A 16,051-nucleotide genomic window follows, 5' to 3' on the forward strand; every position below is an offset into this window, starting at 1 on the left:
TGCAGTCTCTTGGGGATGAGGTTTACATGTGTTGTTCCTGAGATGGATGGAAAGTCTGACTCATGCACGTTTGAACTGCATGAGTTACAAAGCCTGCATTTACACATGTACTCTTCATATGCTATAGCTTAAATACTTTGCTTAAACCAAGTTATAGTCATTATGGAATGATTCCTGAAGTAAGGCACTTCACAATGTATTCAAACAAATGTAGTGCCAGACTGTGTTGTCTGTCTCCTTCCATTTGTCTCAAATAGCAACATTTCTCCGGCCTGCCTTTATCAATATTGGTGGAATCCTTTTGAAGTTAATTGCAATGCTTCTGTGGGCTTGATAAAAAGTGTGGGTTATCAGGTCTCAACTGAGTGTATGGCATTTCTTCGAACCATTTTAGGGCCTGCCCTTCATGTAAAGAAGTAAGAATTAATCGGTTTGGTTAAAGCTTCCTTTTGGTTCACAGCTGTGAGTCCATGCAGTGTGGAAGTTGGTTGTGCTGGTTGTGAATCCAGGGCCAGCTTCTCTGTCAGCAAAATGGGAGCTTTGGCTGATCCTTCCCTCTGCCTATTGTGTGAAACTGCGAGAAAGCTCATGTTTCCTATGTGGACTGAACTTAAGTGGGGAGGCATGGTGACTGTAGCTTCTGCAATGTTTATGTTCCTTATAATACAGCTGCTAATAAGGCCACAATTCCATTTCTTTTAAAGAGACACCAGTTTGCTCATTATTTTGTAGGCAAAGAGAGAAGAGCCTGGAGAGATACTACAGCTATGAGTTCTAGCTTCCTCTTTATTTTTTCTAATGGAAATGTGCAAACGATATTCTGAGTGCAATTCACGGCTGTTAAAATTGCAAATGAACTTAGAATTGCTTCATTTTTTAAAGCCATGTTTGGAATGTATTTCTTACCATGAAAATTAAGTACTCTCTAAGAATTTTGTGTGATCTATGCTGATACTGCAAATACCAGCCTTCAGGCAGATTTATGCTCCTAAATGCATGCTAACTGTGCAGTGGAAAACAATATGTAAATGCAATTATTCTCAATGCTTTGTGAGAATAAAGCATGATCTACATTACTGAGTAGTAGGAGAGATGCCTTCATGAACTCTTCAGGCATCTCTATCCTAGATCTTCAAAATAAAGAAGTAAAGAAGAAAAGTGAAGTAAAGAAAATGCTCCTTCAAGGCCTGCAGTTCTAGCAGTTAACTAAACAGGCAGATAATGAGCAGCAGCTTTCCAGGTGTTTGTGTCTTGTGTTGTGCCCTATTAGGTAATCAGAGAGCAATATCTTCTTGTGTATTCTGCCACTGGAGGCTCTAGATCTGATAAACAATACTGCGGGAGTGTTTCATAACTGAGTTTTGGATGGTTCATTTTAAAAAAGCCACAGTATTTAAAAAAAACCAAACAGCTTGGAAAGAAACCAGCTGTGATCTACAGCATCTGAATACAGCTACAAGAAATAATGGCCCTATTCATTATTCATTTATTTATGACTTAATAATATGTATATACTTAGCCTGCCCTACCTTTTGTTTGCACATGTGTGCCTATTCTGTGATGAGAGAGCATTCTGAATGCTCACCCCTTATGACTTTTAGTCAGTATGAACTTTTCAGAGATAATGCAGAATGTCTAGCAGGACTGTCATTCTAGGCTCCATAAACAAAGCTCTGAGAAGCAAATTGTTGGCCTTTTGACTGAACTGAGCAGCTTGCTGCCCGGGTCAGCACTTGGCACTGATTGCTCTTCTTTCTATGTTCCAGCACTTGCAGAAACCTAGTGGATAATGTGGGATTCTTATAATGGCCATGGCTGAGAATTCTTCTGTCCAACCAGTATTTCAGAAGCTTTTTGAAGAGTTGCAGAATAGAATGAAAAAGGACTTATATTTTTTATTTCTTTGTTTTCCTTAGTAATTCTTATTCCAGAAATAAAAAGTGGTCAGTAGTTTTGGTTATTCTGTTCGTAGAGTTGATAGATTATTAAAGCAATTGAAGTGACAGTAGCATAGCTAATTGGTAGCATGTGTGTGCATGCTCTTTAGATGATGCATAAGAACTCAATTTTTCTGTGTGGAACTGTACTTGTATTGTTTTGTCAGGGGGCTAAGTAATGATTATAGTTTGGCTGTAAATTTTTATTTTCTAGCACTTAGTTTCCTAAAACTTTTTCAGTGGGAATGTTGTTTCTGACTTGGCACTTTGGCAGGATCTTTCTTTCAGTTGCTGGCAGTTGACAAATACTTGTATGTGCTTTACCTCAGTGTGATGTGTTACATTAGGGCAAAAAATCCCAGTGTCAGAGTTCTAAAGACATGGTGTTGATTGCAGACAGATGCCTGCTGACCTCTCCAATAACTGCTGTGCACTCAGCTCACCCTGGACAATAATTATTTCCTGGCTGTTTGTGTGCAGTGCCCAGTGCACCTGAAAGATTTAAGGATAGGTTAAGGTGGTGGAAGAAGGTGAGGAGTCTTGTACCTCAGAGACACTTGTCAAGCTCTTGGTAGAATGTGAGACCCCTTGTATCAGAGTACTGTTGATATAGCCCTCTTTGCTGTCCCTTTAGTGTAAGTGAAATACTTATAATTCAGTTCTAAAATATGTGGAAGTCTTAAGTATGTTTTGTCATTTTCTGAATGGCTTTTTATTTGACAGATTATTATGATTATTTAATGTTGCTATGGTGGTGAACTATAGAATTTAATTAGTTAAATTTTATTCATTAACTTCTCACCCCTGTTTTTATAATTTTACCTAATTTTCAGCTCCTTTTCCAAGCTTTCTTTTCCTGCTTTGTCTTGTAGAAGCCAGTAGATAAGTTCCTAATGTTTTCTGCAGCAATAAGAATGAACTCAAACTCTTGGATCACAATAATTTGAAAAAAGGATTAAATTTGTCTTAGATTTGTTTTAAAACTTTTTAATCTATAAGTAGGCACATAACTTTAGTTTCTTTCAGATGGGAAAAAAGGAGGACACTTTATTATGGTTTGCTTCTGCTTTGTGTGTCAGGAGGTTCTTGAAGTGTGTAATGCTCTTTCATGTGGCTCAGACCACAAGAAGAAAACTTTCTGTTCCAGCTCTCAGTTGAGAATGAACTTTCAGTTGTTACCAAAATGAGATTTGCTTTGGGTGGTTATTTAATGGAAACATTTCTAAACCTTAATGATTCGGAGCGGTTTAGTTTCCCTTCAGCTACATATGCAAAAGGATTCTCTTGTTTTTCTTTTTGAGTTCTTTTCAAAGCCTCATGTGGTTTATGAGAGTTGCAAAAGGAGGAATAAATTATTTTTCTGTCACTTGCTGAGCTTGTTCTAGTTAGTTTATTCTTTGTGTAACTCAGTTTGAAGTTCAGTAGAAGTGGCCCTGATTCATAGGGATGTGTCAGTTTGGTTTCATTTAATGGTTGGAATGATGCCTGAAGTTACTTACATTGATGTTACATGCATGTGAAGTGTTGATTCGGTAGGAATATTGCATCAAGGGCTCTAGTTTTAAATTGTTCTGCTGGCATCCTTTCAAGTGAAGAAAGAATGGCTGCAGATAAACTTGGATTAGTGCTACAGGAATGAACCAGACACGTGAAAGTTGATATGGAAGAAAAGGGGCAGCTGATTTCTCTGCCCCATGTGTTGATTTACTGATTGTTTGTTGACTGCTGTCATTAACACTATTGGTAGGAATAATTTCTACATATGCTGGAGGCGTATGTGGTAAACTCTTCATAACGATGTTATGCAAAGTCATGCATAACTGCATGGTATACTTCACATCCAGCCTTGCAAAAAGGTTGAAGGAAAAGAATGAAAAATACTTGAATTTTATCACTCTCATCTGCCCGTCTGTTGTTTTGTTGCCTGAGAGTGTTTTACCAGTGTTACCAGGTATGGGTGAATTTTAGTGTAATACTATTTTATGTTGGATGATAGGTTGCTGGTGACACTGTCCCAGACAAATTCAGGGCTGTCGCTATATAATTAATTTTGTTGTTTGAAAAAATTATTATAGTCCTTTGGAGGCTCTGAGGAGGAAACTTTGCTGTGAGTAAAAGGATTATGAATGTGTTTCACTGAAGCAGGTGCAGCTGGCTTAATCCACTGTCTCATGGTATATAAGGTCTTGGGAGGGGCGGGGTGATTATTTCCTCTTTTTCAAAATACACTGAGAGGAGTATCAATGTAAGACCTACAGACCTAAACCCTTTAAATACAATCCCCATGTCTTCATTTGCGTCTGTGCATCCCACTGTCTGGATGACAGAAAAATTGCTAAACTCCCTTTTGCAACAGATTTTGTTTTCATTTTAGTTACATGCAGGACATGTTAAAGTCTAGGAGTGAACTTCAGCAATGCTCTCTGGCATGACTGAGTAGACTTGAGACATTTGAAGAGGGAGAAGTGAGTTGCTTAAGACCATGAATGCAGGAATGTGGTGGTAGAAGGAAAGGAATGCAGAGGTATGACTAGTGTGACTGGAAAACAGTGAAAAGTTGGCAATAAAGAGCTGTTTGTTGTGGCATGTATGTGAATGATGCTGAATGTATGACTATAAGCTCAAAACAGCTTGATTTTATAGAGTTTTGGTATCTTTTGGTCAATGTGACCTTCAGTTTGATGTTTGTATTCTGTGAGGTATGTGATACAGTGTTGGTAGTTGTATGAAATGCATTGTATAGTGTGAATTTTATGGGGTTTTAGATTTAGATATGATCAAACGTACTGTTAAATTTTATGCATTACACAGAGCTAAATTCAGGTTTATTTCCTTCAGACAAGAAAATAAAGCTAATGGGACAGTGTTTAGTAAGATTACATACTTAGACACATACACACAGGAATGCTTGACTAAAACTAAAATACTTCCAAGAATATGCTATATCGTTATTCTATTAATAGAGTGAGAGCAAAGGCTACTAGAAACCTTAACAGAGATAGAAAATCTGGTTGGGATGAAGCTCGGAAAGTAACAATTCTTCCATTGTTTGAATTGTCTTGCATTATGACTGGATGATTAAATATAAATGCTGGCCTGATTGGATTGTATCCCAGTAATGAATGGGCCTTTTAAAAGCCAGTTGCAGGAAGTAGTAGACAGGTACCCAGCTTGTTTTTCTCAGACTGCAGAATTGCAGGTGTTGAATGACCAATGGAATAATAATCTTTTGATGCTACAGTTTGTCACTTCTACTGCTTGATTTGCTATTTGAATATGGATGCAGGAAGATGAAGCATTTAAAAACAGTAGCAGTACAAAGTGTACTGCTGAAGTTGAATAAAATTATAATTAGAACTTTGTACCATGTAATATATATGGTGCTTCTGTAGGTTGTTTTTTTTTCCTATTTCTTTTTTTAAATTTTAAGATGCCACAGGAGTAAAAACTATGTTTTAGCTGCAAAGAATAAATAATTCATGAAATGAGGCACTTACGGAATGGTGGCTGCACTTAGTTTATTTCACAGTTAGTTTATTTTTTTAATGAAATCCAGCTTAATGAAATTGATTATGTACACCTACTGAGTCTGATTTACCTCACCATCACATCCTGATACTGCAAGCACAGCAGAACCAAATTTTTGAAGTTTTATTTTATTATGCCAAGACAAGTTCAAGTCCCCTTGAACTTAGCTTATATGCAGTTTGCCATGTGTTCGAAAGAAATGTGTTAGGTTTACAGTTAAATTGAATGGGGCTGACTTAAGTTAGAGGTAGCTTTTAAAACCACTGTTGATCAGGTGAACTGAAAGTTAAATGTCCCTTCACTAGTTACCTTCCTGAAGTGTATGCAAAAAAGCCTTCCTAGTACCATAATTGTGTGACAGGGTGAATGAAAGTCTGGGAAAAACATTCAGAAAACAAAACAGCAAATAAACTCTCCACTTTCCAGAGTGTATGCACATATCCAACGTTCTAGTATAATTGATTTGTTAGCCTTTTACCTCAATTAATTTTGATCTTCAGATGAAATCACTTGGCTTCCAGGTTTTTATCTCCTCAAACCTTGCTGAGGTTTTAAAAAAATGGGTGGTGGAGAAATCTACTTTACTGCAAGACTGGGCAAAGCTGTGCCTTAGAAGGTGAGGTTTGTTTTCTTTAGAGCCCCTTCAACACCTATGGGAGAGTAAATTGTTATTTCCAAGGCTTCTCCACTGGACTGGTGCTGTAGGTCTCAGAACATTTGGGAAAAACAGCTCCTTATCCTCTGTGAAGCCATATTTGAAAAGGAAGACATCTTTGATGAAAAGAATGTTAATTGCTAGAGTGTTATTTCTCAAAGGAGAGAAACTATTTTCTAAAAATTAAATTCATTTAATGGGGAAGAGGGATGACAGGGAAATAAAATCTGTTTTGTTTTTTCCCAAAACGGCAGTTATCTATTTCAACTGGAGCTGTCCCCTCACAAATTTTGAAGAATCGATTGCTTCCTGTTGGGGGAGCACTGGAACAATTTTAGCAGGGCAATGAGAGAACTGTTGTTGGGCAAAAGATAGAGAGGAGAACTTGCTACTGGAATAGGTCTAAGCTGAATTTTTGAGATTTAGGTAATCAGTAGGTAAGACCTGAATATCTTGCAGCTGTGTTTTCAATACAATCAGTTTCTTTTTTTCTCCCTTCTTCATCTTGAACAAGTTTTTGTTTCATTTGTAATGGGGTATTGTACTGGTTTTTATGATTCATGTGTATGCATCTAAGTCCAGTAGAATTCAGCTGTAACAAGTGCAAACTACTCCACTCATCCCAGAAATGTTTTGCCTGTGTACTTTTAATTGGCTTAACATATGAGGGTTGTAAACTTATGCTGAGTTTTAATGTTTGGAACTTGTTACACTCTGCTGCATACATACTGCTTTTTTGCCTCCATCCCTGCCACTGATCATGGTAAATGATGACCTGCTGTGGGCAGCACCAGACCAGCTCAGATGACTGCTTTTGTAGTAGCCCCTTTCCACAATAGTTAGAGAGGGAATGAGAATGTGAATCTCTTGCTAAAAAGATTCGTTTGTTCAATAAGCGTCACTGCTTCAAAACACATCACACAATCCCTAGTAATTTCTTCATACCCAATTGACATCATTAACAATTGCTCTTACTGTCAGAGATCACAAGTACTGTGAAATACAAGTGAATTTATTCTAGAAAATCCTTCCGTGTGTGTGTTGTTTACTTTTCTGGTGTAATGAGAAATTACTCTTTTATGTCAGCAAAATCAGGACCTTAAAGGACCTCGTGGTACTTTCTGAAAGTGTAAACTGTTTGAGTTCAGGTTAAAAACAGTTTGGAAGACAAAATTTCACGCTGAAAATGTAACTATAGCTCTCTTATTTTGTTGTTAAGTGCTAAAATGTAGGATTGCTAATTTTCAGGTACCTATTTTCATGGTGTCTTGGTGTCTCTGCATTAGTGCGTGGTTCACCTTTGGAGTACCAGATATTTCTCCTTTTCTCCAGAACATGAGACTGCACGGGGTTTATTTCCTTTTTATAAACAGTACAATCAATTCCTGAAATAAATGTAGTAAGAAAAAGCACTTATTAAAACCGGAATCAATTAAAAACCAACCAACCAACCAACCAACCCCAACTCAGTCTGCCTCAAGATAGTGCATAGGCTTGAGATGAAAGGGAAAAAAAGCACCTAACAAATTCGTTGTAACATCACGTATTTTATCGCATTTGCTATGAAAGGAAGGTTTTCAGACAGTATTTTGGCCTAAATGGCCAAATGGTCAGGATTTTTGTTCCCTTCTCCGTGTTGGGGCCGTGCGGGCGCGGGGCGGCGCCGTTGCCGCCCCCTGCCGGTGCCACGGGACAGTGCGGGGCAGGGAGCGGGGCAGGGGGCGGTGCGGAGCAGTGCGTTACGGGGCCGCTGCCGCCCCCTGCCGGCGCCGCGGGGCGGTGCGGACACGGCGGGCGGTGCGGTGCGGTGCGGTGCTGCCTGTGCCCGACTTTGGGGCAAATTCAGCAGGAAGTGCCAACGCTCTGCTCCTCCTGGTGCTTGTCGGTCTTTTAACGTGCAGCATGAGCCGGGGCCAGGGAGGGAGGGGAAAGGGAGCAGGCTTGCTCGTCTATGCCACGTATGTTTAGCGTGCATATATGTGTAAATAAAAAATGTCTTTTGCTCTGCTCAGGACATCCCCAGGAATCACATCATGTGCTTTAGAGCATTTTTCAAGCACTCCTTGATCTCTGCGAGGCTGGTGCTGCGATCACTTCCCCAGGGAGCTGTTCCATTGTCTAGCCACCCTCTGGGTGAAAAACATTTTTTTAATATCCAACCTAAACCTCCTCTCACACAGCATCAGGCCATTCCCTTGGATCCTGTCACTGGGCCCCACAGAGAAGAGATCAGTGCCTGCCGCTCCTCACGAGGAAGTTGTAACTGCAGTGAGGTCTGTCCTTAGTCTCTGCCAGGCTGAACAGACCAAGTGACCTCAGCTGCTCCTCATGCAGCTGCTTCTCAAGACCCTTCACCATTCTGGATGCATGCTCTCTGATAGCTTTATATCTTTTGCGGTGTTGTGGTGCCCAAAACTGAGCACAGGACTTGAGGTGCAGCCACATCTGCACAGAACAGAGTGGGACAATCAGTAAATGTATCATATATTTTCTCAGACTCTTAAGTAGTCTTAAAGCCACTTGGGGAGTTCTGTATTTCTGTCTTTTTCATAGAAGTCTTTTTCTCTGTTTCTTTTTTTCCATGTTCCTGGCTAGATGGCCAGTCCCAAAGAGTGGTGATGAATGGGTTAAATCCAGCTGATTGCCAGTAACAAGTTGAGTTCCCTAGGCTCAGTACTGGGTCTGGCCCTGTTTAGTGAGTTGATTGATGATCTGGGCAGATGGCACTAAGTTAGACAAGAGTGTAAAACTGATCTGCTGAAGTGTAGGAAGGCTGGATCCATGGTCCACGACCAACAGCATGCAGTTCAACAAGACCAAAGGATGGGTCCTACACTTTCATCAGAACTGCAAGCAGTGCCACAGGCTGGGGACAGAATGGCTGAGAAGCCACCCAGCAGGAAAGGACCTGGGGGTGCTGGTTGACAGTAACTGAACATGAGCCAGTGTGTGCCCAGGTGGCCAAAAAGGCCACTGGCATGCTAGCCTGTGTCAGCAGTAGTGTGGTCAGCAGGATGAGGGAAGTGATTGTTCCTCCGTATTCAGCTCTGCTTAGGTCATACCTCAAATTCCGTGCCCAGTTGTGGCCCCTTTACTGCAGAGCAGATACTGAGTGACTGGAGCATGTCCAGAGAATGGGAACAGAACTGAGGAAGGTTCTGGAGCACAAGTCCTGTGAGGAGCAGCTGAAGGAGCTGGGGGTGTTTAGCCTGGAGAAAAGGAGGATCAGAGATTACATCATTGCTCTGTACAACTGCCTGAAAGGTGGATGTACCCAGGTGGGAGTGGATCTCTTCTCCCAGACAGCTAGTGACGAAATGAGAGGACAGGCTCAAGTGCCAGAAGGATATTTCAATTGTATATTAGGAAAAATTTATTTATATAAAGGGTTATCAAACTTTGGAACAAGTTACCAAGGGTTATTGTTGAGTCATTGTCCCTAGAGGTATTTAAAAGCCATGTAGGTATACTCTTAGGCATATGGTTTAGTGGTGATCCTGGCAGTGTTATATTAACAGCTGGAGTCAGTGGAGGCCATTTCCAACTTAAACGATTCTATAATTTAAACTGTCCCTTTTATAAAACCTTGTTTTACCGGTACATCCTTAAAAGTGAAGCCTCGTCTGCTGTCCAAGTTGAATTTAGCTGCAGAGTTCTAGGATCTGTTCTGGCATCTCCTTTGGCCTCCAGTTCAGCTGACAGAAATGGCAAGAGAGTAATTCAGTTAGAAAAAATAAGCATGGTTTTGTGGCTTTAGAAAGCCGTCTTGGCATCCTTTTTAGAGCTAAACAGCAGAATTCACAGAGAGTCAAGAGGCTGCATGTTAATGAACAGGAGGCGTGTGGAAATAAATTCTGTTATGGTCAGAAAGTATTTGTGAAGTTCTTACCATACGAAGCTGTACCCAGCCTATGAGGTTGTGTGTTTGGGAAGGAAAACCTGCATTACCAAAGATGAAAAGGGGTCTTGTGAGAACCATCCAAAGGTGCTCATTTTTTTAGAGACAAGGAAACTTTGATAAATCTGAGAAGAAGACAGCACCTAGAAAGCAAGAGAACAAACAAATTAAAAATGCAACCCTCCTTAGATTTTCATGAGCTATTTCTAAGGTGAATCGTGACTTGACCTCAAAATATTGTAAGAAAATCCTGATTCTCCCTTTTCTTCCTTTAAAAATGCTTCTCCTGCCTTCTGAAAATTTTCAGTGTAATTAATAAATGTTTGGTAAAAATATGTAGGAAATAAAGTTTTTTCTAGAGAGTATCTTACTGTCTTGAACAGAAAAAAAATTCCGCAAAACCAAGTTGCTTTTTTTTTCCTTCCCCAAAGAGTCTAGTGTATGCATTACTCAGATATTTATATGTGCAGTTTCCCCATTTTTATTTAGGTGTTTCTTTAAAACAGCTGAAACAAAACAAAACTATCCAGAGATTATGTGCCCTATGCTATAAGCCACCAAAGGGATGCCTTATGCTCTGTTATTTACTGTCTTTTTTTCAGTGCCTGGGTGAGTCCCTTTCTATTTTGGAATTGCAGAAAAATTAAATATTTACAAAACTCAAATCCCGTGCCTCTATTTTCATGTGGGGTTTTTTTGTTTGTTTGTTTGTTTGTTTGTTTTTTCCTTGTGCTTGGGCAACTTCCTGCAAAAGTTCTCTCAACTGGGGATACTGTTTCATCACTGAGCCATTTGAAGAATGCTACTGCAGGGGCTGCTGCCCTGGGTGCATTGTGTGATATCCTTCATTACATTTAAGCATTGTTTGTCATTTAAATGCTTTGAGCTGGATGAAGTGCTATATTTTGCATTGAAAAGCACGCTACTTGTCACAGATCCAGATCAGCATAGATCTTCTCTGTGTGTGAAACCTTTTTGCACGCCCTTGGGTTTATTTGTTAAACAATTTTTGGCGCACTAGGAGATCTGGGGCATTATGCTGTGAATGTTAATATCAGTGCTACAATGCAAATGAGACCTAGTTGCATTTATCAATTAATATTCTCAATAGTCTGATGAACAGTGCTGTTGCCCTTCATCTCCTCAGTTCTGGATAGGATTGGATTCTGGTTCAGCTTGCAGTCTGGAAGGCATTTGTTGTGTCCTAGTGCAACAAGAGGTAGAAATGAATGCAAGTTCTGCAACCCGGGAGTTCTTTCTCACCTGTTAGCTGGCTCAGACTCCCACAATGGGAGAAGGTTAATCCCTGTTTTCCAGTTACTGGGGCTCTTTTCCTGCAAGACTTTTATTTGACAGAAATGGAGTAAATCTGTGTGTTGGCTTCTGTGAGCAACACTTAGGCTACTTGACTTGAAGTCAAGAAACCTAAATTATGCTCTTGGCTCTGCAGCTGAGAGCACTGGTACTGGGTGGTTTGGAAGAAGTAGTAGTTTTGCTAACTGGAAGCAAAATTCGTAGTGAAATAGTGCTAAGCACAGTAATGACTGTGGGCATTGTTGTCATGATAGATTCATACTATTCCTGAAAGAAGTGAAACAAAAGACCCTTTCATTATTGTTTAGTTAACTGTTCTCATTTGATAATTTAAAAGTTTTCATGAAACTTAAGAAGTAAAGATTGGTTATAGCAACTGGATGGTATAACTTCTGGGTGAAATATGATTAAGAAAAACTTTAAACAATATCTTGTGTTTTACATGAAAACTGGTTTGTATTTCTGTATAGTGGCATTCAACTTATCATAGTTTTATCTTATTTACCTATGAAAAACAATTTTTTTTAAAAACAGTATGCTCAATTTATGTTCTCTTAGGTCTTTTTAGGCAGCCCTTCAAATTGCTGTTTCTACGTGCATTGTGTAAAAAAGAGTTTCTGACACAAATTCTGATAATACACAGAATCACAGAGTGTTTTAGGTTGGAAGGGACTTGAAAAACAATCTTAATTCCAACCCCCTTGCCATGAGCAGGGACAAGTTCCACTTGACCAGGCTACTGATGAATATGTTTGTTACCTTGCCAATACAGTAAAAGTATTTCGCTAATATTTGTTGTTGAGTAATTTGGGTGAAAGCAAACCTTATATAATGTAACTGATAATTCTCCATTAGAGGGGAGAGGAAGGAAGGATTATGTGCACAGCTCATATCTATGTGAACTTTTTTCTTCTCCTTCAAAAATTTCTATTCCATTACAGAAGTATACTTATGTGTACAGTTTGTGACTTTTTTTCCCCCCAACTTCCTGCATCCTGATAATATAACCCATTGTGATGTTAACAACCATTTTGATTTTACTAGAATGTGGAAGTAAAATTGATGATCTTTTAACGTGGAGCTGTACCTGATTTCTTCTTTGTGCCTCTAGGAGGAAAGAGAGGGAGCTTCTGCCATTGTTGAAGAGTAGTTATCTTTTACTTCTAGTGGATATATTTTGCAAATAATTTTTTATCACTTCTCTTTAATTTGAGCCATTCATAATTTTAGGAACCTGTTTCATAAAGAGGATCTGTTACTCTTCTGGGAGCTGCTGTATTGATGCAGGAACTTATATGAAAAAATAGCATAAGCTTCTCTGAATCAGAGCATTTATTGGTAGAAAATAAGGTACCTCCTTTTGTGCAAGATATTGGCTGTATTGTGAAAGATCCATGGGTAAAAGTAGTTCTTTGTCACTTTCCTGGATCCTAATCAAAGGTCTGCTGTACATACACAGACAATTCATGGGAACAGGTCAGTTGGAGCCTTTTTCCAAGTGGCTTCCTCACTGCAGGGAAAGGCCTGGTGAAGGTCCTGTTCCTCTTCAGTCACTTTTCACTATGTTAAGACTACTTGGCAAACTCTGGCTACTTGTGTTGCATCATCTTCATTTTGTAGATATCTTTAATAACCTAGGCTATGACATTCAGCTGAAAAATTGGAGGTGAGGTGCTTCACTCTGCACACTGATGTATAGATTGCTTCTCATTTCACTGAGCCTTCACTGTCTACAGAGGGCATTTTCTTAAGTGTCATCCAGATACTGAAGTGGATCAAGATCTTTGAAAACCTGTAAATCCAAGGCTATCCTTTTTTGTCCATCAGAATTGTCTTTTTGAGGGCAGGTGCAATGTAGACACAGTTTCTGAATCCTCTGCTAGTGTACCTGGTCTTTGAGACTGGGAGTACTTAGGTCTTGATGCAGCTTTGGACTCCCTCCACCTGGCTGTTCCTATCAGTGGCTAGAAGAGTCCCTGCCCCTCTGTCTTTTACAAGTGGGTAGCTTTCAGTTAAGTTTGAAGTTCTTGAACATCGTTGTATGAGTCTGTCTTTAGGGAAAACAGGGACTCAGCTTTCAAGGTTTCTATGCTTACTTACATCTATAGTAGCATACAAAGAGGGACAGGAAAAGAGGGAGGGCAAGGACCTCTTTTTTTGTGTTACTTCCATAATAGAGCCAACAAAACTGTTTTAGGTATCCTTTCTGCTTGCTTGGATGCATTATATCTTGCCTGTACAGATGATGTGTGAGGAAACACATCCTGGTCTGTAGAGGAAGAGATCAAAATATAGTGCTACGTGGAAAACTTTCACCAGGAGAAGTGGAGAGATGCAGCCTGCTGTGGTAAGATTTTATTGTGACATTCTGAGGTTGCTCTGTTGAGTTTTTTGAGAGCTCTCTTTTTCTTTTCACCTTCCCCAGTTTGTAAACCAGATCATCACGCTAAATTTTCTTTCCCCACATGATTCAGGAACATTTTATCAGGGTAGACTGCCAGAAAGAACTGGAGTGTGTATCTGTCATTGGAATTGAGCTTGCTTTTAAAAAAATTCCATTTTAAATGTCTGTGGATAATAGGTATGATATGTAATTGCCTTTGTAATCTTGTGCTAGGAGTGAAGTTAGGTTATAGATTCCCTTTATAGTTAGTTTTTGTGAAGAGGCATGCAGGTAGAGTGAAAGGACAATATCTGGGACAATACTTGTTTGAAAATTTTCTATCTCACTTCAAAATAAGTGAATTGAGGTATTCCTGTTCTGGGGATACTGTTTTCCTTCAAAATGAAACATCCAAGTGCAGACACTTGCATCTCTCTGTTAACTCTCTGGTCTTTTCACTTGCAGCAAAATTCCTAGATTTCCTGGTTATTTTCTAAAATTTCTTTTCAGAAAAAAATAGTTTTAAATTTTGGTGGAGGCAATCTATTTGTTTTTCTCATTCTATTCCTTTAGAGAAGAAGGATAGTCCAAAACCAAGAAAGAAGAGTCCTTGCTGTTCTGACTGCTACAGCTCATGGATAATGTTTCACCATTTTTATTCTCTTATGTTGTCATGGTCTTCTGTATTTGGAATGCTCTTGTAGCTTTTTCAGGGCAAGGGGAAGGAAAACAGAAAAGCTAAGAATACAGGGCTAGAGAAGTCTCAAAGACATACTTACATTTGTTTCTTTTTCCTGCCCTTTTTGTAAAAATAAATAAATAAATACCAGTTTTGGAAGCTGTGAATGTGAGTCTGTTGAGAGGAATGTGCTCTTTAGAAACGTTGATGGAGATTCCAAACAATTTTGACCAAGCTCTGAATAAAAGTTTTACTTGTGTCCAAGTGGGTAGCCTGAGTTGGGGGCTGGTGTCAGTATGCTTCTCTGGGATCCCCTTGGTGTTCACTCTTGGCAGCTCAGTGATGAAGGTGCAAGCCTCTGTTCATCCTAATTCTGCTGGCTAGTGCAGAGGTGGAGTCACAGTCAAAATGCAGAATGCAGAAATTCAGTCTTCATTTTGGATGGAAAAACTTGAACATGTGCATTGTCCCTTTGTGGCCCTCCTACCCTCTATTCTTCCTACCCCCGCTCTCCCCCCAGAAAACCCCAACAACTCCACCAAAAAATGAACAACAAAATCCTTCACATTTTCCACTGCTGTCTGAATTAATGCTCTTTAGCAGTTAAATTTGATCTACTAGTGAAATATAAAATATATGTATGGAGGTTTTGGTTAGCATTGTGTACAAAACTTGACATGTCTTCCTTTCTGTTCACTGCCTGTGAAACTTACATAAAGTCTGGGGGAAAAGTTCACTTGAGGCTTAAATTTCACAGCATTCATGCAGCATAAATGGGAGTGATAGCTTGACCTATTTTCCACTAAAGTAACCTATCTGTTTGTCTGCGTGATTAGCTTATCGTTCTTACAAATGATACCTTACTAAATGTTTGATGGCAAATACTGTTATTTGCAGTGAGTATAATTTTGTATTTATTTCTCCTTTTTCATCCTGGAGCCAAGCCCACACAGTTATGTAAAAACTGTAAAATATTATAGTCAATACATGAATTTTCAATTCATCTGCACTGTACTTCTTAAGCCTTTTTTCTTTTAAGTTTAAATGAGGTTTTTGGTGGGGTGAACCCATAAGTAGTTGGAAGAAGAATTAGGTGCTGCATAGTGATCTGCTTTCAACACTTTGTTTAAAAACAAATGTGAGATTACAGCACTGCATTTTGCTGGGATCTCTGAAACTGGGAGTTAGTTAAACTCACAGTACATTTCCTTGCTGTGGTTTTGATGTGTTTCTGTGTGAAACTGACGGCAGGATTTGTTCGAGTATGTAGGCCACTATTGTATTAGAATTACATAACCGTGTTGAGTGGTGGAAACGGATGAAAAGACGGGATGTACGGCGTTCCCTCACAGATTATATCCTGCAACAATGAAGACAGCTCAGGCTCTGCAGAGAATGTGGTCACATGCAGTCAAAAAGTTGGGGATTTTGAAAGGGCACGTGAGTTGCTTTTTGTTGCATCTTGCTCCACATCTTTTCTTCCCCTCCTCCCCTCATATATCCCCTCATATATCTGCAACTAACTCAGTTTTATAGACAGATGATTGTTGTGGCAGGTCTTCTGGTTTTGTTCTTCTTTTGGCGTGAATGAAGTTGTCTTTTGTGATCTCTCAGTAGCAAGTAATTGCGTAAATCTCTTGATGACTGTCAGAGCTGC

The 16,051-nt window shown here is 39.4% G+C and overlaps 1 protein-coding gene across 14 annotated transcripts in view; it reads left to right on the forward strand.

The window, feature by feature from the left end:
* TJP2 (tight junction protein 2) overlaps nucleotides 1-16,051 on the forward strand; it is a 49,171-nt gene that overhangs the window by 8,974 nt on the left and 24,146 nt on the right. For 4 of the 14 annotated variants that reach the window (XM_088156768.1, XM_088156769.1, XM_088156770.1 and 1 more), the window contains exon 1: nucleotides 15,748-15,830. The exons of 4 other annotated variants lie outside the window; for them this stretch is intronic. In XM_088156768.1, the coding sequence (XP_088012894.1) occupies nucleotides 15,763-15,830 (68 nt within the window). In that variant the 5' untranslated portion in view covers nucleotides 15,748-15,762. Of the gene's footprint in view, nucleotides 1-15,670; nucleotides 15,835-16,051 lie in introns of those variants that run through there. 6 more of the 14 variants (XM_088156772.1, XM_014869501.2, XM_088156774.1 and 3 more) reach the window with 3 other exon arrangements.

Source organism: Sturnus vulgaris, chromosome Z (genome assembly GCF_052056855.1).
Source record: "Sturnus vulgaris isolate bStuVul1 chromosome Z, bStuVul1.hap1, whole genome shotgun sequence".
NCBI lineage: Eukaryota > Metazoa > Chordata > Aves > Passeriformes > Sturnidae > Sturnus > Sturnus vulgaris.